Source organism: Mastomys coucha, unplaced genomic scaffold (genome assembly GCF_008632895.1).
Source record: "Mastomys coucha isolate ucsf_1 unplaced genomic scaffold, UCSF_Mcou_1 pScaffold3, whole genome shotgun sequence".
Classification (NCBI taxonomy): Eukaryota; Metazoa; Chordata; class Mammalia; order Rodentia; family Muridae; genus Mastomys; species Mastomys coucha.
Window position 1 is genome coordinate 28,441,880 of NW_022196909.1, and position 22,439 is coordinate 28,464,318.

Below are 22,439 nucleotides of genomic sequence, written 5' to 3' on the forward strand. Positions count from 1 at the left end.
GGTTGTCTTTCACGTGGCTAGCTTTAGATTCCCTCTGGTCTGACACTAGAAAACCAACACCCTCAGTCTTATTAACACAGGTAACAAATGTGGTAAGATAAGACTTTCTTGAGGCATTTAGTGATAGCAACCCTTACTGGTCTGCTATGCTATGAACAATGGAAGTTAACGGGGGAAAAGTCAAATGACAATTTTAATATAAGACTTAAAACAAGATACAAGTATAAAACACTGTCTTTGTATTTCAAAAGTTGGAGGAAGATAATCCAGTCATTAAACGGTCTACAAAACATATGCCAGATTACATAAAAGTCTATGTACAATATAAAAAGAGCTGAAAACAGTCTTCACTGTAAAAATAATTTAAAACAAATTTTTCAATTTAAAATATTGTCTATAGCACAAACACATCATGCAAATGGAAAACTAAATATACTGCATTCTTTAGTGTAGCCAAATAAATTCAGTTATCTTTTAGGTAGGGAAATGAGCTACTTAATACTTTTCTCCTCTGGCAGTAATGGTCCTAGCTGGGTATTCTATGCATAAAGAACAGCTATATTTCAAATCATTTTTTTGTAATAAATACTAAACAAACATGAATATTTAAATTTGGGGGCAATGTTCCAAAGAAGTCTGTAAAATAAATACTGACTTTCTGAGGTGTGAACTGTTTGAAAGGCTAAAAGTTTCTGCAGTTCAGAAAATTGATCCCTAGTTTTAAGGCAAGCTAAGCTTTTAAATAAATAATAGTTTCATTGACTATTGGATTTGTATTTATCTCCATAATACAAGGCTAACACCTTGGGATGCATTACACCAAATCCTCAACAGGCAACAATGTACTTTCTGGTTGAGCTACAATTTATCTTATGACTTTGGAACTTTAATTAAGAGGCCTATTGCTTTCCTCATTAATGGAAAAACAGCAGTCCAAAATATTACACTCTCCCCAGTAGAAGTACCATTATTAGATTTGGAAAGGATCTGCATATTCACATCTTGGCAGTATTTGTGGTGAAGGTCTATGCAGGCTCTATCTACCACAGTGATAGGTATTTAATTTAAACAATGGCAAATATTCAGACTAAGGGGACCTATATAGACAGGCACTATTGTTTCTAGAACAACTGAAACATTTCCAAATCATTTATCAGATTAGTCTCGGGGCCTGTTTGGACATTACCACGTCTGCAGCAAGTACCAAAGCCATGCAGCAAGTATGCCTCACACTCTAAGCACCGAGCTTTGAGTGCTCCACGCACTGCTGACTTCCTCCTCTCATTACAAGTCATCTGTGATTTTAAAAAGTTAGCTGCCACAAGTGTTGGAAAATGCCAGTGTTTAAAAAGTTAACTGTGCTAAAAATAAAAGTTCAGCAGAACAGAAATTGAGGGTTTCAAACTATTCAATGTTACAAACAAAAGAAAGTGTGAAATACCATTCTTTGGTCTAGATAAGCTGTTCCCTTTACATTAACATTCCAATGGCTTTTGAAAACTTTAAAATGTTGAAACTTATTAGGCAAAAAATGAAATTATATATACATACGAATGTATCATACAAATGAACCTTGAAGAAGTCAACCAACAATGTTGAATGTACAAGTACAGACAGAAATGATGGAACTTTAGAAATTATCCAAGAAGACAATCTATTTTCCAGTCTATAAATAATACATCTTTCTGATTTCCTTGTTCAAGTTCACAAGTAAACATTCATTTGACATGCTAAAGTTCCCAATGCTGGTGGAGCAATTCCTGTACCTAGACAGCTTCAATAGCGTTATGATTTGTCTGATGGATAGTTTACATCTGTTAAGTCCGGTCTTGTGGCTATAGCTTCATTAACTACCTCTTGATCCCCTCCATCTGCTCCAAATCCAGAGCCTCCAGCACATTCGGGCCTATCAGTATCATCTTCCAAGCCATTGTAGAACTCTTCGATTTCACTTTCATCTTCCAGGGGTTCTTCTAAACTTGGACTCTGGCATGTGCCACTGTCACTATTACTGCCACAGGAACTAGAGGATAAGACGTCATCTTCAGAGTCTGAGTACACCTCAGCGCCATGGAATATGTAACGATTTGGTGGGACAAATAGGTACTGATTACCTGAAAAACAGAAGTTAAAAGAAATAACACTGAATTCTAAGTGTCCCTTAGATACACCTAACTTGTTGGCTTACTCTAGAGACAGACTTGCCTTGAACTAACATCTTAATTCTACCCCCTAAATGCTGGAATTAGATCTTTTCCAGTCTGACAGCTCTATCATTTGCACTGTTTTAGAAAAAAATTATCTAAGATGACCAGAAACATACTTCTAAAGCTTGTTCCAGGGGCAGATATGATAAAGGCCAAGCAATTCCCAGAGCACAAGCCTCCCATTGTGTATGTCCAGAGTGTGCCTATGCTGGGGGTGGGGGGTAGTGTGTGTTACCTAACTAAATAACATCTTTGCCACACCATTTCCAGGAAAAACTATTGTTTAACAGAGTTCTAGGCTAGAGAGATGGCTCAGCAGTTTTTAAAAGCACAATTCCCAGCAGCCACATAATGGCTCCCAAAAAATAAAATCTGATGTCCTTTTCTATATGTAGGCACTCATGTACATAAATCTTTTTTAAAAAGTTGGGTTCTAGGCCGGGCGGTGGTGGCGCACGCCTTTAATCCCAGCACTTGGGAGGCAGAGGCAGGTGGATTTCTGAGTTCGAGGCCAGCCTGGTCTACAGAGTGAGTTCCAGGACAGCCAGGGCTACACAGAGAAACCCTGTCTCGAAAAAACCAAAAAAAAAAAAAAAAAAAAAAAAAGTTGGGTTCTATGTATGACCAGGGTATTTTGTGGAGTGGTGTTTTGTCTGAAGCAAAGTATTAATTCTGCAAACATTTTATCACCTGTTTTTACACTCTCAGACAAAAGTAGATTGTGTCTCCAGAATTTAGTATGGTGTGTTGTATGGTTAAAGGCCAAATACTTATTCTAAATCAACTAAAATTTGTTTACTGGCAGAGTGCTGACCCTGAGATCATACACAGCATTACATAAACCAGGTATGGCAGCACATAGTTGTAATCCTAGCACTGGGGAGATGGAAGCACTTAAATTTATCAATAATTACCTACAATGTCTTGGCTAGGCTGTGATAGCTCATGATTGCAATCCTAGCACTCAAGAGAGAAGCCTTAGACATGCCTTTAATCCCAGCACTCAGGTACAAAAGCTCTCTCAGAGTTATATATATAATGAGACCCTGTCTTAAGTCTGTTGAGTGTTTGTGTGTATAGGATATGGAAAATAGGTTTTATCTTATAGTGCTCTGCTGTTGTCTAGACTGTTACTGAAGAGCAAGGCTGCATACATTTAAAGGCCTATGAGGCCCGATCTAAAAAGTTCCTACAGGCTGGTGAGATGATTAAGAGCACTGACTGCTGTTCTTCTGAAGGTCCTGAATTCAAATCCCAGCAACCACATGGTGGCTCACAACCATCTGTAATGAGATCTGACATCCTCTTCTATCAGTACATATTATTATTATATGTAATTATATGTAAGTACAGCTACAGTGCACTTACAAGTGTGGAGGAAGTTGTGCCACTCTCTAGTTAGGCTCCCGCCTATGTTAACAGTTCGGACAAAATATATGTCCAGTAGGTAGGAATCCTGTTTCTAGCTAGAGGGTTGAGCCTCTAGAAGAGGGTACAGCCTTAAGGCAGACCTAGGCCTAATTTCCTTCTGGGGCCATACATACATCTTCAACCCTGAGTCTTCCCACCCTCGAAGATCACAAACTGACCCAGAGTAAGCTAGTCTCAACTGTTTGCTGGAGAGCTAGGGACAGAGTAAAACCCACTCTTGGGGTTCCCTACCTGCGTGACTGAAACCCTGCGTTAATCACACAAACTACTGCTGGCAAAAACAGTCACATCATCCGAAGTTAACTTTTAACTTAATACACACAAACACATAGCACTACCTTGACCAACTAATGTCAAAGAGTTATGACATTAGGAGTCACCTTTCTCTGATCACAATACTTTGAAAGTGATTCAACAAAAAATGTTCCATACCGTCAAGCCGCTTACTGATCTGCTCCTTTGCAAGTCTATTAGGCCAACATTTTCTCACTGTTTCTGCAACTGAAGTTCTTTCATTTTTGTCTCCAGTACTGGAACCAACAGCCTTGATATCTGGATTTTCCACTTTAATGCTCTCAACATTCCCACTAGTCTGTACTTCTTGTGATTTTTCTTCCACACATTTTGATTCAGATACTTCTAAATCATCAACTTTGTTCTTTGTTGCTTGGTCTACAGGTGTAGCAATCACAGAAGAGTCTTGTGGTACAGTTCTTTCAGGTGAACTTGAGTCTTCCGAAATATGAAGAGGTGTTGGTGGCAACTCTGATAAATGAACCAATTCCTTTTGTGGTCGTGGAGGTTTTTCAGTAATTTCTGAAAGCTTTACAGGGTTACAACAAAGTTTGGCATATTCACCACCTAACCTATGACACAACTCATTAATTATGACATCGCAGTCTCCAAGAAGCTCTACATCAAAATGTAGATGAGGCAAAGGTTCCCTATTAATTAATATTTGAGGCACTTCATGGGGTATAGAACCTAAAAACAGGGTGAAAGGGGAGTTAGAAAATAGAAATTGATTGTGTGGACAACTGTCAAGGGTGGATATGGTAGCACACCCCCTTTAATCCCAGCACAAGGATCCAATGAGACTCTGTCTTAACAACAAAAAAGGGTCAAGCAGAGATACAGATCACATTTTTTGTTTTGTTTTGTTTTTGGTTTTTGAGACAGGGTTTCTCTGTATAAAACCCTGTCTTGTCCTGGAACTCACTCTGTAGACCAGGCTGGCCTCGAACTCAGAAATCAAATCTGCCTACCTCTGCCTCCCAAATGCTAGGATTAAAGGTGTGCACCACCACTGCCCGGCCCAGATCACATTTTCAAAAGCAATTTCCTCTCAATAACAACAGTAGACCTTTCCTCCCACTGATGCTGCGCTAGTCTGTGGCGTTAAACTCATGGCAATCCTGTTCCAGGCTCAGAGAGCTGATATCCCTAGGTGTTCCAGTTCAGAAAGCTTAAACTTTTAAATCAACAAAAACCTTTTAAATTAGCTTAAAAAAATAAATAAAAATCTAGCTGGTCGTGGAGGCTCATGGCTCATGTGGGAGTGAGGAGGCAGGTGGATCCTTGTGAATTTGAGGACATCAAGAATGACAGAAACTGAACATGGAGGAGTGGTTTCAATTCAAAAAACTTCACCTTTTGGGATTATGTTAGCCAGTAGGCTGAGCTCCTGAACATAAGCAAATGTTCTTGTGGAACTGCAACTATTATGGAATAGAACTCTTTACTTTTTTCATCTATTCCAGGCTGGCTTCAAATCTGCTAAGTAGAAGCTATTGTTTGAACTCCTGACTCTCCTGCTTTTACCCTATACCACATGGTTTACTTACAGACAGGTATGTATTACCACTCCTGGCTACTAAAAGATTAGCTGAGAATGGTAGCACACGCCCTTGATCTCATCACTCAGGAGACTGGAATGTGGGGTTAGCCTAGTCTTCACAGATATCCCAGTGCCAACTATAGTGAGATCTTGTCTCAAGAAATGGAATATGTTTGTGTGTGTGTTGGGGGGGGGGGGGTATTATATGCCTTCATCCATGTAAGTGTACAATGTCAGTACTTGGCCAAACAGCACCAGATCCCCTATAAACTGGAGACAAACTGTCACTGGGCTGGGCGAGAGGAACTCATCCTGGGTCCTCTCAAGAATAGTGCCCTTCACTGCTGATCAATCCATCTCTGCAACGTACCATCCACACACGCTTGGATACTGTACATAATCTAGAACAGTGGGTGAATGGCCCTTTCACAGGGGTTGCCTAAGACCATCAGAAAATACAGATACTTACATTGTGATTTATAAATTATAGTTATGAAGTAACAAAAAATAATTTTATCATTGTACTAAAGGACTTTATCATTTAGGAAGGTTGAGAACCACTTCCCTGGGGGTTGGCGGGAGGGGGGACACTTAACATCCTTGTCCGTCCCAAGTAGGCACACATGCAGGTAAATACCCCACACATAAAATAAAGAGACTATATATACATGGAATTAATTGAAGCTGACCTCTGCAACTTTAATATACACATTAATAAAAAGCAGTTTTGCTTTTATTTTATATGACCTACAATTAAAATCTGATATTAGTTCTGTCATCACAGTCCCATTCCCATACCAAATGTCACTTTATGAAGCTTAGACCTTCAGCTATTCTCTAAGTAAAAACAGTAAAACCACATCTTACAGATCCACATGCTGTGATCCACAACTCACAGCATGCACAACTGTCCCCTAAACATCAACTTACTTGGAATCAGTGCTACTGGTCTCACTTTCAAAGAAGACCCAATAACAATGAGGAGGTCAACTTCATCTTTGTCATACTTCATGGCTCTATGGAACTGTTCTGGTAAGTTTTCACCAAAGAAGACAATCTCTGGCTTCATGATGGCAAGTGGCTCATCAGCCGGGCACCTAGGGCACCGAGGAACTACCTGCACAAAAAGAGTGTGTGAAGTAGCCCAGGTTAGCACTCGGCAATATTTGCAAACAAAAGCTGTGCAGGCATGCATTTGATAAGTGTCTGCTGTGGAGGAGGGGGGAGAATGAGTCACCAGGTGAGGACACTTTCCACCAAACCTGACAACCAAATTTAACTCCTAGGTAGAAATTGTAGCCTGATCTCTCTCGTCCTCTGTCTCCACACATGCTATCATTTCCCCCATACCAATTGTGCACCCGCAAAAAGCATGGTAAAGCATGCAAACAAGACCTTTTAAAAAAGTTTGTGAAAAATGACTCCATTTGAATATATATATATATATATCACACACACACACACACACACACACACACACACACACACACACACACACACACACACATTTTCCCCCTGGTTATATATGATTTCGAAGTTAAACATACAGGATATATTTCTGGATGTGTGTTGCTATATTTTCCTAAATACTTCACTATCATTTTGAAAGTGTTTCAAATCTTACAACTAATGTAAGACTAGTTCCAAAAGTATTCCCTGTAACGTGTGATCTGCCTCCTGTGTTAGGCCTGATTGTAAGGAGGTAGTTAGGTTGGTTGGTTGGAGAGTCACATAATGAGGGCTGGCCTCAAACTTGTTTGTAGGTGACCATGACCTTCAACTTCTTATTCTCCAACTTCCTAAGTGTTAGGATTTCAGACATGTGCCTACCCACCAGATTTATTGGTGCAGGAGAGCAACCCCAGGACTACGGATGCTAAGCAGCCATGTTCTACCACCTGAGCAACATAAAAACTTTTAAAAAAATGAGACTCTCTTGCCATCCAGCTCAGGTCAGCCTGACTCTCACAATGCCAGGCCTCGGCCTTCAAGTGTTGTCTAACAGCCTCTTCTTGCAAAGGGGTCTTCTACTTAAGGCAGAAAACGACCTATTTACAATCGGAGTTTCTGACACCCTTTCTGTATAACACATTACTTCTCAGAAGGTGGAAAAACATGAGGACACAACAAAAGTGAACTTTATATAATTCCTAAAATGAGATGAATTCAGTTACCTGATTAAAAATGTCTCCACGAACAGCTTCACAATCAACTTTGTATTTACAAATCAGGCAAGATGCTGTTGCAAAGGAACCTAAAACAACCAAAATACAACATTTGCTGAAGGACTGTATTTGTGGCTTACTCCATGAAGACTTTTTATGTATGAGTGCTGTATCTGCACACACTGCTACATGCCAGAAGAGGGCACTGGATCCCATTCCAGATGGCTGTGAGCCACCATGTGGGTGCTGGAGACTGAACATTGGACCTGTGGAAGGAGCAGTCAGTGCTCTTACTGCTCTTAAATGCAGAGCCTTCTCTCCAGCCCCACCATGAAGACTTCAACCTGAATTCTCCTGTGAAGTCTTTAAGGAATATAATACATGTACAGTTTATATACTAGTACATGTATATGTAGTCCTTATCCTCTAAAGCTACTATTTGCAAGAACTCTGCAAGAGCTAAGACTCTGCAGCTGGAAGGTTCCAACTGAGTTACCTTAGCTTGGCTGTGTCTTGTGTAGTCAAGGGTAGCCTTGAACTGGTCATCAAAGCATATACCCACCACATCTGAGGCCTGCAGCTTTATTTTTGTGTCCTTTTCAATTTTGTACACTTAAGATTATCAAAATAATGCTTAATCTCGTTCCTAGGTAGCAGCTTCTTCCCAAGCCTGATACTCTATTAAAGGAAGCACGCTACAGAAAGCAAGCCACTGTGCCGTTTACTAACCATGACACTGAATGATCCTTTGGATTCCTGCGACCTGCTCCAGGGTATCTATATTTTGAGTATAGTTTCGAAGTAGTTTTCCTTCCTTATCTGACAAAGCTATGAACTTGTGACACAGAGACGGCTGGAACTGTCCGGGATATATTTCCTATGTAATGCAAAAGGCAAAAAAGTTTACATTAATTAATGAAAGAAGCATAACAGATATTCTGCTTATTTATGTTTGGTCAAAAGGTGCTAGCTAATGTGCTGTAATAACCAAAGCACGTGAACATTTTAAAGCATCTAAGTGGGGCCTAGAAAAAGCCTGTTACTATAAGGAAGCTCAGCAGTTAGTAAACTCAGATGACGTGCCCCGTGAACACACCATAATGGATTACTTAATATCACAGAAATACATACCTTAGGTACATCTAATTTTGTTGGCTGCAAATTCATTTTGTTTTTCTTTAAGGAAAAAGGGGAAAACTTTACACTGAAATTACAGATATTAAAGGTATGATGACTTCACAACTAAAAAGAAAAAGGCTGTCAATGAATTATTTAAAACTTTCTTTTTGATTCATCATTGATAAATATCAACCTGCTGGGAGTTTAAAGCTGAAGTTTTAATTCCTTACCAAAATTGCTTTCCTTCCACTGCACAGGCACATACTGGTATAGAACAGAGCTGCTCATGAATGCTGAGTTGCTGGATTTTGTGTGTGTGTTTTTCCCCCCAAATAATGCTTCAATGCTGTTTCTTCTTTAAAAACAAAGAATTCAGATATACACATGGCAAAAAGATCAGAGAAAAAGTATCAATTTTGGTCCTCCCAACTTTTTAAATATATACATTTATTTATTTATTCTTATATGTGCATTGATATTTTGTCTGCATGCATGTCTGTTGTGAGGGTGTCAGATCCCCTGGAACTGGAATTAAGAGACAGTTGTGAGCTGCCATGTGGGTACTGGGAACTGAACCCAGATCCTTTGGAAGAGCAGCCAGTGCTCTTAATTGCTGTAGCCCCTCGTCCTCCCAACTTCTGATAGTGTTCTTATTCAATTTCATTTAGTAAGTGGCTGTGGCAAGGAAGTTTCTTTTTTCTTTAAAGTACCTTACATTATCTGTTTCCTTACATTATGGCCTCTATCTAACCCATCATGTTAGAAAAAAACTAAATACAACCGTATGTATGTCCATCAATACAGAACTAGTTGTACAGTAAGGTACATCCATATTCAGCCATTTCTCAGTGGAATGAATATTCAGCCACTGAGAGAATGAAAGGGCTCTCATGTACTGACCTAAAAAATAGTCCATGACACACATGAACAAAGCAAGTTAAGTCGCCCGGGGAAAATCTTTCTGGTTGTATTAAGCAAAAAAACTGAAGTTATGTGCACATATGGCTGGTTCTATCTATAATTTTTGTTCTCCATTACAATGCTGGACTGAGTGGCACATGCCTGTAATCCCACTAAGAAACAGCTAGAAATATTCTATAAAGGTTCTAAGCCAGGCGTAGTGGTGCACACCTTTAATCCCAGCACTTGGGAGGCAGAGACAGGCAGATTTCTTAGTTCGAGGACAGCCAGGGCTACACAGTGAAACCCTGTCTCAAAAAACCAAAAACCAAAAACCAAAAAAACAAAAACAAAAAGTTCTAAAAACTTTTAATGAAAATTTGCCTTATATAGACTGAGTCTAAAAATTCTGCTGTAAATCAGATAGCTTGGAGTTTATAAGTATGGGTTAATTATTCCAAATCAAAAAGATAGGTTACCTATCTTAAGTCTAAGCATCCTAAAGGCTTTTTAAGGAACTATGTTGGGCTGAGATCAAAAGTTTAATTTTTTTTTTTTAAAGATAATACCCTGTTATAGTGTTGGTGGCACACACCTTTAATCCCAGCACTCAGAGGTAGGGTAAAAAAGTAAAAAATTCACCCAATCATAGAGCTGTAGAACCTAGGAACTTGGTTATAATCTACATTTCCCACTCTATGAAGACTTGAAGGCTAGTGGCATGGGAGGCAGAGCCTAGCAGCACATAAAAAGGTGAAGGGCTAGAGAGACTTGGGCAGTGGGAAGTATTTACACTGTAAGCTTGAGGCCCAGCGCTATAACTCCTGCATGCACGAGGCAGAAACAGGGGACTCCAGCTGAACAGACTAGCAGGATCCTCTACCTCCTTAAGATGTAGAGAGCAATGATAAAATACCCAAAGTCAACTTCTAGCCACTTCCTGTGACATAGACATCTACACCTGCACACTGCATACATGCCACACACATGCCCATAAAGGGAAAAATGTAAAACAAGAATTCTACCAAGAACCCTTCTCATACTTATTTCATTCATTAAACTCCACTCAACTTTTTAACAGCTACCTCTTGAAGGATATTTAATTTTAACAGAACATATTTTCTGTACAGGGTCACAACAGTGAATATTTTAGGCTTTATGGGCTATACATTTGCCATATGGTTTCATACAGAAAGAGAAGTAAGAGATGATCTGTAAGTAGACATGGCTGTCATAGAAATAACTCAAGGACAGCACAGTAAATTTAATACAGTTTTCCTGTGACAACATTCTCAGCTAATGGGGTATAGAGTAAGAGCTAGTGAGCAAACAATCTCTGAGGGAGAATGATATTTAGACGATCTACTGTATAACAGAGATTACTATTAACATTGTGTGTGTATCTACAATATCTTAACGTAAGAGTAGAAATACCTATGTGAAGTAATGGATGTTACTAACTATAGCCATTCTATATACACAATATAACATATATATGCACTTATCTGTTAATTCACAGGTCACTCATGTGGTATACAGTAATTCATCACATATCAGAAAATAAGCAAATTTTTTGGATAGTATGCCAAGCTGACTAATCAAATAAAAGAATTTCAATTAGGGAAGCTATGAACTAATTCCTACTGAACTTGAACATGTATGTGCAAAACCTACACATACGGTGATGTAAAGCATTACACATACTTTCATGTTATACATACATAGTTCATATGGATAAAACTGAATTAAAAACAGGGTCTTATTATATAGCTCTAGCTGGTCCACCTGCCTCTAACTCCAAAGGTCTGAGATTAAAGACCTGCACTACCATACCTAACCCTTGGTTTATATTAAGAAAAAATTTCGGGGGCTGGTGACATGGAGCATTGACTGCTCTCGGAAGGTCATGAGTTCAAATCCCAGCAACCACATGGTGGCTCACAACCACCTGTAATCCGATCTGACGCCCTCTCTGGTGCCTTTGAAGATAGCTATAGTGTACTTACATATAATAAATAAATAAATCTTAAAAAAAAAAAAAGAAAAAAAAAAGAAAAATTTCATATGTATGAGTGTTTTGCCTCAAGATAATATATGTATGTACCACATGCTTGCTTGGTCCCCAAGGATGCCAGAAAAGGGAGTTGGAGATTAGTGAAGTAATGGATAGTTGTGAGCCACCATGTGGGTGGTAGGAACCAAACCTAGATCCTCTGTGTAAGAACAAGTACTCTTAACAGCCCCTACTTTAATGCTTTTAATTATCTGTATGTCTGGAGTGGAAGGTGCAGGTGAGTGCAGGTACCATGGAAGTGGGGGCCTAAAGGCCAGCAGCATGTGATTGGACTGGGACTGGGGATAACGGTAGACACCTAGATACTGAAAACTGACCTCGGAAAGTGCAGGCAAGCAGCACACACTGGCTCACCTCGCCAGCCTCTGCTGTAGGAGACTTTCTTCCCAGCCATGTGTGTTAAGTGATACACAGAAAGAAAGGGGGAGCCCGCTGCTGAAGGGTCTACGTATAGAATATTATCCATAAAGTAAGGTCACTTTGATTATCCCATTTATCTTTTTATTTATTGAAGGCTAATTTTTAAGCCTCCAGCCTGCCCTATAAACCCAATTAAAATTTAGGAAAAACATACTTTAGCATGTGTGTCCTTTGTGGGTAGCTAAATTTGGGGCCTTGTGCTAAAAATGCTCTACCACTGTGTGCTACTTCACTCTGTAACCCAGGAGGGCCTGGAAGGCAAGTGTTTAGCAGAGACTGGCTCCACTCTTGAGACCCTTCTGCCTCCACCTCCTGAACCCTGGGATGAAGGACATTAAAGGGTTGGCTTGTTGCGCATTATTGGAGAGCTAGGCTTACTGGAATTCTAGTCCTTATAATCCCCTAGAGAGGAACAAAATAATGCTTGCCCATACACCTACATAAGTAGTAAATAACTAAATGTAATTTTAAAATATATGGAACTTTCAATTTTAGATATGTATCTGCACTTGACAATCCTGGTAAAATAGTGAACAAAATAAAGGCTAGTTCTGACAATGCAGTTTCCCCAACTCACAACATAGGATTTACAAGAAAAATTGCGGAGATACTAACATACAGTAACTAACCATCTATGCTTGTATAAGATGAAAGTAACTTTTACCTGTTGGCTTTCCTAAATCTGCGTCCACTTACAGTAGGCACCGTGAAACACCCCAGTCCTATATCCATTAAAAAAAGTTTGACTGGCGGGGCAGTGGTGCACATGCCTTTAATCCCAGCACTTGGGAGGCAGAGGCAGGCGGATTTCTGAGTTCCAGGCCAGCCTGGTCTACAGAGAGTTCCAGGACAGCCAGGGATACACAGAGAAACCCTATCTGGAAAAACAAAAAAAACAAAACAAAAAGTTTGGTGCTCTTTTAAACAGTGTAGCACCACAGCTTCCAATAGTGTACCTTAGCTGCAAAGTACAGCCATCCCTCTAATCCCAGCACCAGGATGCTGAGGCAAGAGTTAGAGCATCCTTACAATTCTGAGAGTGTATTTTATGAAAACAGCCTTTCTAATCCACCTTGGGGCTTACTCGATGGGTGGTGGATTGGTGAGGACAAGTTTGCTGCCAAATCTGCTGACCTGAGCTCTAGTCCAGGAACTCTCATGTGATGTGGGAAGGGGAAGCTCAACCCCCTAAACTAAGATAGTGCTGTCACATCCACAGCCGCACTGGGCATGTGCAGCACCGTTCACCACTCCACCCCTCCAGAGAAGAAACTTTTTAAGACTTCTCTAAAACATCTCTCTACATCAGAAGAGCCTTTCAAACGTATTTCCAAGTTCCATAACAGTGAACTACAGCCAGGCATAGTATAGCTCCTGTCTATAATCCCAACAGATGGGAGCTAGACACAGGAGACTCAGAAACCACCCATGGCTAAGCGAAATTCAAGACCAGCCTGGCCTACATCAGACTGCCTCAAAACAAAAAGCTTTAAGATTAAACTGGAAAAAAAAAATTCTTGCAAAATTTCTATTGACTAAAATCTTGGGACAATTTATATAAACTTTATATTCTATAGCAGAGCTGCACGGCAGACATAGGAGCCAAGTGTTCAATTTCTTTAGTTCACATGAAAGTGAAAATTCCAAATGCCTAATAAAAAACTGTTACTGCTTTGTTTTTAAAGCTGAGTCTCATGATGTAGCTCTCCCTGGCTGACCATGAAGTCTCCTGTCTGCCCGAATCCTATAACTGCAGGAATGTATTACTATACCTGGCTCCTGAACATAGTCCCAAACATATTTGTTTGCTTGTTAGTATTTAATAAGTGCAATTAGCATATTTTACTTTTCTTTAGCAAGGTATTTAAAATCCAGTAAGTATGCCCTCACTGTGTCATTACACGTATTCAATAGCCACGTGCAGCTATGGTGACTGACTTATGAACTAGAAAGACTAGAGGGTCCCTGTAATGTTTACCAAAACATGTAATCTCAGCCTTCAGTAATTAAAACTCATTTTCAGACAGATGCATATATTAAAACCTGTTCACTATAAAACATACCACACAGTAACCTTTATGACTCAGAAAAAAAGATTAAAAGTGAATAAAGGTCATTTTTATCAGATCTATGAACTTCCAAGGGGAAGGGCGAGGCACACAGGCAGAAGACCAAAAGTACATTTAAAATCAGTCCTAAAACAACTTCAGGTTCTACTAGCTACCACAGGGGTAAGCCTCCAAGTCCCTGGGCAATGACTGTCAACTTAAAAAGCCTACATATGAGAACTCTTTTTCATAAAGACAAAAACTTATGATACCTTTGCAAACTTGAAGAATGGTCTTGGGTCTTTTCTAAAATACTCAATATCAAACATGGCTTGAGGATCTGGGAGATCTGGGAAGTCCACTGCAAGGCGAGCATAAATACCATCTCTTGATCTGAAGTCAGGTATCCCACAGGAAACAGAAACCTGAAATATACAACACGTAATTCACCCCATTAAATTGTATTCCTTCATGGTAAGTACCTTTAGTGTTAAGAGAAGAAAAATCAAAGTATGAACAGAAATACCACAAGCCTTCTAATTTCAAATACAGGTAAAATATATAAATTAATAAGTATAATTAAACCTGCCATACTGTTTTTAATGGGCTAATCTTAACCCTTTGAGCATTTAAACAAATTAAAACAAATACACTTGGTTGGAATAAATCAATTCTATTTTTTAACCAAAAATTAGGTAAGACTTTTTACCAGTTCTCACATGACCAGCTTTACTACCTCAAGAATACTGAAATTTTGAGCTTCTTTCAATACTGTATTATAGACTGATCACACTGGTTCGTGCTTGAAGTCTCAGATACTCAGGGAAACTGAGTGGCTATTTAGTCTTTGATTTCCAAGACTACCTAGGGACAATCACAGCAGCAAAATCATTCTCAAAAAAGGGGGTGGGGTCCTTGGTCTGTTGTCTAGGAGTTAGAACTACCTAACACATATCACAGCAAAGTTTGAGTTTTTTTCCCCCAGAAGCCATTAGGCTATTTTTATTTTATATGAACACAGGGAAGCCTACATGTATATGTGTTCTACACAAGCGCCTGGTGTCCACAGAAGTCAGAAAGCATCAATCATGCAGTTATGAGTTGCCATATGGGTGCTGGGAACTGAACTTGGGCCCCTACCTAACAATAAGACCTCTTAAGTTCTGAGTTATCTCTCTAGCCCAAGAGTGTATCATTTATTTACTTATTAATGGGTTCTTTAATTTTTGTCTTTTGTTTGACTGGGTCCGACTACACACACACACACACACACACACACACACACACACACACACACACACACACACACCCTCCCTCTCTCCCTCTCCCGCCTCTGCCTCCCTAGAAGTAGTGGCATAAACCACCTAGCTTCTCCTTATCTGAGACAGTGTCTTTGGTTAGGCTGGGCAGCCACCGGGCTCCAGAGACCTGCCTGTTTCTACATCCTAATGCTGAAGTTACAGACACTAAGGTTCCGAAAGGCAAATGCTGGGATTAAAGAAAATGTATCACCATATCCAGTTAAGGATATACTTTTAATTATAAATAAACTGTCATGATAAAACCCAGAATGGTGGCAAAAGTCTATAGTCAGAGCTCAGATAGCTGGGGCAAGATCACTGAAGTTCAGATAGCCACCCTAAGGAACATAAGAAGAGCTAAGGCTAGGTCAGTGTCTGTGCCTGACACATGGTAAGTCCCAGATTCACAACTCCAGCAGCAAAAATAATAAATTACAGCAAAGGGCCAGTGAGATGTTTCAGCTACTAAAGGATACCACACTGGATGATTACATGTAAGAATACTTGCAAGTTGTCCTCTGACACCCTCATGTGTGTGCATACACACATATACACACCACGCACATACGAGCAAACAAAAAAAAATTGGGGGGGGGGTTTCAAGACAAGGTTTCTCTGTGTAGCCCTGGCTGTCCTGGAACTCGCTGGCCTCCAACTCACAGACTAACCTGTCTCTGCCTCCCGAGTGCTGGAATTAAAAACATGTTATCACACATGGCTATACAATTTTTTTTTTTTTAAATAACCAGGTATGATGGCACTGACCTTTAATCTTAATAGGACTGGCTCTCTACAAGTTTGAGGCCAGCCTGGTCTACAAAGGAAGTTCTAGGCCAGCAAAAAATTACATAGTGTGATATTATCTCTAAATAAATAAAATTGCAAAACTTTTCGATCACAACTTTTTCTTTAGATCTTGACATTCACAATAGGAATCAACAGCTTTCTTTTGTTCCAGTTTTACAGGATCCATTCAACCTGGAGCAAAACAAAAAAAAAGTCTCCATGGACTACACCCCTAATTCCAACTCTTCAGAAACAGGACCGCGGCAAGTTTGAGATCATCCAAGACTACAGAGACCATCTCCCAAGACTATAGAGACTGTCTCGGAAAACGAAAGCCAGGCATGGTGGTACATACCTGAAATAATCCCAGTACTTGGGAGGATCTCTGCCAAGTTCCAGGCCATCCAGAGCTAGGAGTAAACCTGTTTCAAGAATAACTAAAACTGGAGCCTACAGAATAGCTCAGCCAATTAAGGTGCTTCTGACCAAGCCAGAAGCCAAGACTGACAGAGGAAGATAACAAGCAACTCACACTCAGGATGCACTGACTCCCACAGGTGCCATGGCACACAAACCACCACACACCCAAACACACAACTTAATGTTTTTCCCTAAAAAAAATAAAAGAGTGTCTAAGTCATACCTCTAGGCAAACCTACTCCTATTCTGGGGTTTATGGGCCAGCACACTCTCACATGCTCTGGCATGCTCACCTGCCTCTGCCTCCCCCACAACTAAAATTCGGAATCATTAATACTTTTCACTTTGCTCAAACTGCTCTGGCTGCTAACATACTACACAACACGATATGACTTGATTCTAGATCAAGTCAAATGAAAAAGGCCAAGTCTCTACAATCTTACAAAGTTAAAATCAAGAAAAGGTTAAAATGTTGCCTTCCCAATAATAGTTTCTACTTTCTCCATGAAAACTTTCTCCTTGGGCTGGAAAGATGGCTCAGCAGTTGGTTAAGAGCACTGACTGCTCTTTCCAGAGGTCCTGAGTTCAATTCCCAGCAACCACATGTGGTGGCTCACAACTATCTGTAAGGGGATCTGGTACCCCCATCTTCTGGTGTATCTGTAAACATCTATAGTGTACTCATATATAATAAATTTTTAAAAAGGAGGAAAGAACGAAGAAAGAAAGAAAGAAAGAAAGAAAGAAAGAAAGAAAGAAAGAAAGAAAGAAAGAAAGAAAGCTTTCTCTACTATATTCTTGCTACCATAGATTTCAAAAGGATCTCATTTTCTAAATCATCTATCTTTAGGAGCTAGCATACAATGTGTAAACTCCAGGGGTTGGCAGGATGGCTTGATGCTCTTGCAGAGGACTGGAGGCTCTCAAACATTTATCCCTCCAGTGTCAGGGGATCTGATGGCTCTGGACTCCTTGGGCACTTCACACAAAGGTACAAGAGCATACATGAAGGTAAAACACCTATACACATAAAACTAAAACCAAACAAGTCCAGGAGCTAGAGAGAGTCTAACCATTAAAGAGAACTTGCTGCTCCTTGAAGAGAATCCAGGTTTGCCAGCACATACATGGTGGCCCACAACTGACTAACTCAAACCCCTGGGAACCCTACACCCATTTCTGGCCTCTGTGGGTACCAGGCACACCATGCACATTTATGCATGTACGCAAAATCAAGCAAGCAAGCAAGCAATCAAACACACACACGCACACACCTTAAAAACAAAAAAGACCCGGAATTCCACTTACCAGTTGTACTATAAATACACAAAGATTTAAAGTTGTTAAACTTTTGAAAACACTGAACTAGTTTAGCAATTGCTGCTGTCCTCAGTTTTTATGAACAAAGGCAAGAGCAGAAAAAAAATTAGCTGGAAAAGGAATAAAATATCCTCTAGCTTTCTCTTTACTGTTTTCTGCACCTTACATACCCCAGCTCCAGTCAGAACTATTATCTTCTTACACTCCTGCAGTAACTTCACAGCATCTTCAATTGTATTAATATCTTTTCTTTTTTTCCGCTTTGGTGGTTCTGAAAGGATATTAATAACAATCTGCCACAGCGTCATATCATCCAACTCAGGCGGAGGAATTGTTTCTGGTAGTAAATCTTTAAGAATTGTTCGAGGATCGGTGCCAATCATGAGATGTTGCTGAACAAAAGTATATGGACCTATATTAAGGGAAGAAAGACATCAATTCCGTTTCTAATAAAAAGCTATTTTTCAAGCAATGAGTTAGCAATATATATATTTTTATGTAAAGAATACAATTTAAAGGTATTTCACGTCATATCCCTAACAAGATCTGACTAATCCAGAGTTTGGGGAGGTTGTGCTTAAGTCTAAGGGTTTTTGGGTTGGTTGGTTGGTTGGTTGGTTTGGTTGGAGACAGGGTTTCTGTGCAGCACTGGCTGTCCTGGAACTTGTTCTGTAGATCAGGCTGGCCTAGAACTCAAAAGATCTCCTGCCTCTGCCTCCTGAGTGCTGGGATTAGAGATGCATGCCACCACTGCCTGGACTGTCTAGGTATTTTGAGTGAGCTTAGATGTTATTTTCAGGGTTAGAAGGAATTGGTGAGCAACTCAGGGATTACCATGCAGGAGGCCAAGAAAAAAAATCTTACCAATACCCGAGCAACTAAATCTAAATGGTAAAGGTGACAGAGAATTTAAAGGTGGTATCAAATAATTGTAACTCCCCAGCATTTAGACACAAGATCAGAAATTCAAGGCCAATAAGGGCTGGCTGCACAGTCAGCCAATGAGTTCAAGCCAGTCTAGGCTATAAGTGATCCTGTCTCAACAAGCAAGCAGAAGATAACCACCACAACAAAACAAACAAACAAACCCCAAAGACTAGTACATAGAAAGCAAAAACAATGTATAGAGGAAAGCCTGCGGTGAGGAACTGGCTACCCTCAGCCACTGACAAGCAGACACTGTCCAGCACACCTAGAATCCCAGCACTCGGGCCTGCTGGAAAAGTCAGGAATATCAACTCAATGTCATCCTTACATCCTAGACTCCACGAGTTTAAAGCCATTATAGGATATGTGAAAATGTCAAAGAAATCAAGAAGAAAAGAAAGGAAAGAAAGAGAAGGAAGAAAAGTCAAAAAGAGCCTTGGTTGTGCTATACTCCAGAGGCTGGTGCCTCTGCAGAGCAACTGAACTAGCCTGGGCTATAAAATATCTTGTCTCAGAAAGGAAGGACAGACAGAAGGAAGGACAGAAGGAATGAAGGAAGGGCGATTGTTTCCAGATGCACATGCCTGAAGCATACCTATCCGCGGCCGCGGAGTCCAGTCACTAGAGCTTGCGTGTGACGTTCTGTCATCGTCATCACTTTCACAGGAATGAAAGCCATTAGTGAGGAGTTCATCAGTCAACAGCAGGTGGTCTGTCAAAGAGATCAAAAGGCTGCTGCTGAGACAATCCCCAGCTGGGCCTTGCTGTCCACACCTGCAATCCCAGGTACTTTGGCCCGGTTGGTCTATATGGTGAGACATACACAGGTTCTTGAGACAAAAAACAAAACCCAGAAAGGCCCAGAAGAAACACACACACACATCTGTTATTCCAGCACCTGGAAGGCACAGACATTGGAAACCAGCCTGACCTATAAAAAACAGTGAGTTCCGGACCAGCCTGGGCTAAATGGGGACCCTACCTCAAAAATCCAAAACACACACACACACACACACACACACACACACACAAAATATGTGTAGCCCAATAGAGCATGCTTTCAAAAAAGGCTCTGGGTTCCATGTCCAGGACAAAGAAATATAACTTCATTAAATGCATCCAATAGATATTACCTCTAAATGTCACTGAGATAAAATCATCCCTAGCTGTGTTCTCAATGCCCCAACCTGAGAAAATGTCTTTCTGTAGCCCTTCAAGTAGCAATCCTCCTGCTTCAGTCTCCCGGGTGTTGGTAAATTTATCCTTTAAAGAACATGAAACATACTTTATGCGACTTGTTTCCCCTTTAATAGCTGAAACCAAGGGCCATTTACTATTCCAGTGCCTAACATGTTTTGATGTTTTTTAATTCATGGCCCCATTATATGACCCACAAACATCTAGGAGGGTCCTGACAGACTCCGATAAATTCTGTACAAAGTTTTTCAGGAAAACAGTTAAGTGACATTATTACAAAAAGACAAAACAAAAACAAAAAAACAACAACAACAACAAAAAAAAAACAAAATAACCCAAACGTTTGGAGCCAATAGGGCAAAACCAAGCACGTTTGTTCCAGGTTTGTTAATCTAAAAATGTTGTGAGCACATGATTTTGTAAGAAAAAGAATACTCGCAAAAAGTACAGTACAACTATCACTCCTGTTTATCGAAATGATATGCAATGCAATCGCAGGAAAGTGATTATTTTTTAGGAATAACCATCTCCTTACATTTTTAAGACTGTGCCTCACGAAACAGCTTTGGTCTATTAAAATTTCTAACTTCAAAAAAAAAAAGACATAGGTCCGTCAAAAAGGAAAAAAGGAAAAAAGAAGAAAAAAAAAGCAGCACAGGTGTCAGTCTGCAAACGCAATCGCAGGTCGATCCACAGGACAGCCCCAAAGTTGCAAAACCAAAGTGTGCATGCAGCGAGGGGAGGAGAAAAAAAAATACAACTTCACTAAAGGCGCTTTGGGTAAAAGGGAGAAGACGAGGGAGGGAAAACTTAACTCTAAACGCCAAACTGCGAGAGCCCGCCGCCCCGGCGACGGCGCGCAGCAGCGCAAGGCGGCCCAGGCGAGCGGCGAGTCCGCGCGCGGCTCCGCCGCAGAGCCGGCGAGCTCGGCGGCGGCGGCGCGCGGCCGAGCCAGGGCCAAGCTAGGGCCGAGCCAGGGCCGAGCTGCGCCGCCGCGGAGCCCGCCTAGTTCTCGGGGCCTCCGGCAACCAGCGAACGGGTCTCCGGCGGGGCCGCGGCTGCGCGCGCGGACTCACCTCGGTAGCCGATCGCCGCCTCCGCCTCCTCCGCCGCCGCCTCGTCCTCCTCCTCGCCCTCGTCGTCGTCGTCGAAGTCGTCAGCCTCCCTCGGCTCCCGCCGCGGGCCGGACCCATTGTCTCCGTCCGCGGCCGCCGCGGTCGCCGGGGCCTCCCGCTCCCGCTCCGCGCTCGCCACCGCCCCTGCCGCCTCCCGCCACAGCGCCGCCGGGGCCGCGGCGCTCGCCGCCTCACACCCCGCCACCACCACCGCCGCGGCCCCGGCGGCGCTCGGCTCGTCCGGGCTGCGCCCGAGGCCAGGCCCGTCACGCCGGGGCCTCTTGCGGAGCGGCTCGTCCGCGGGCTGCGACGCGGCCTCCATGGCGGCGGCGGCGGCGGAGGGGACGGCGGCGACCGCGGAAGGGGAGCCGCCGGCCTGAAGGGCGAGCGCCGCCTCGTCCGCCATCTTCCAACTGCCTCTCTGGCCCTCCGCCCTCGCCTCCTCTGCTCCGCTCGACGCGCGGCACTGGCGCCCCCGCGGCTCCGCTGCGGGAGATTTAAACCCCGTCACGTGACCCGCCCCTGCCCCCGCCCCCGCGCCGCTCCCGCCACCCACGCGGGCCGGACCACAACACGCCGGGTCACGTGGCCGGCCGACGCCCGCCGCCCGCCGCCCTTCCCGGCCGGCCCCACCCAGGCCGGCCCGGCTCCCCCGGTCCGCGGCCTCCGGCTCGCCCCGGGGATCGCCGCGGTCGGCTCGAGTTTGCGACTGCGCCGCCCGGCTTCCCACCAGGGCCTCCCTCGCGCGTGCACCTTGCCCGCCCGCCTGCCTGCTTTCGCCTCAAGTCGCCTTTTTTTTTTTTTTTAACCCCACGGGGGCTTGGAAAAAGAAGCCCAGCCCGCTGGCCGACGCCGGCCCTTCCCGGGGAGGCTTCCTCCACCTGCCTCGCGCTCGGCTTTGGGACGGCTCTTCTCGCAGTTTTTAGCCCCCCTGTGGGTCTCCCCCCGGAGTTGGCGCTTTCTCCCCAGCCTCCCCTTAATCAAGTGCAGTGGAATGCCAAAGCCAGCCCTCGGGGGCGGGGTGAGGGGTGGGGGAGCGCCCTTGCCCTCTGGAAAGATCTAGCAGAATGGAGGATCCGCCCATCTGCTCTCTTGGACCCACGAGGTCCTCTCCCTCTCCCCCCCCCCACCCCCCGCACCTCCACTTGGAGTCGTTTGTAAAAGTCATCCTT

General features: G+C 42.4%; 1 protein-coding gene across 2 annotated transcripts; it reads right to left on the minus strand.

Moving 5' to 3' along the window:
- Nucleotides 1-216: 216 nt before the first annotated feature.
- Sirt1 (sirtuin 1) lies at nucleotides 217-21,814 on the minus strand. Of its 2 annotated transcripts, XM_031348325.1 has the most exons (9): nucleotides 21,229-21,814; nucleotides 19,551-19,667; nucleotides 18,199-18,440; nucleotides 14,474-14,626; nucleotides 8,370-8,517; nucleotides 7,650-7,729; nucleotides 6,406-6,592; nucleotides 4,071-4,622; nucleotides 217-2,114 (listed from the first exon to the last, which is right to left on the minus strand). In XM_031348325.1, the coding sequence occupies exons 1-9, from the start codon at nucleotides 21,671-21,673 to the stop codon at nucleotides 1,786-1,788; spliced, it is 2,253 nt and encodes a 750-aa protein (XP_031204185.1). In that variant the 5' UTR covers nucleotides 21,674-21,814; the 3' UTR covers nucleotides 217-1,785. The 2 variants fall into 2 exon arrangements, with proteins under 2 accessions (XP_031204185.1, XP_031204186.1); XM_031348326.1 differs by lacking the exons at nucleotides 18,199-18,440; nucleotides 19,551-19,667; nucleotides 21,229-21,814 and adding an exon at nucleotides 8,990-9,114 and having other exon boundaries at nucleotides 14,474-14,605.
- Between the last annotated feature and the right edge of the window lie 625 nt (nucleotides 21,815-22,439).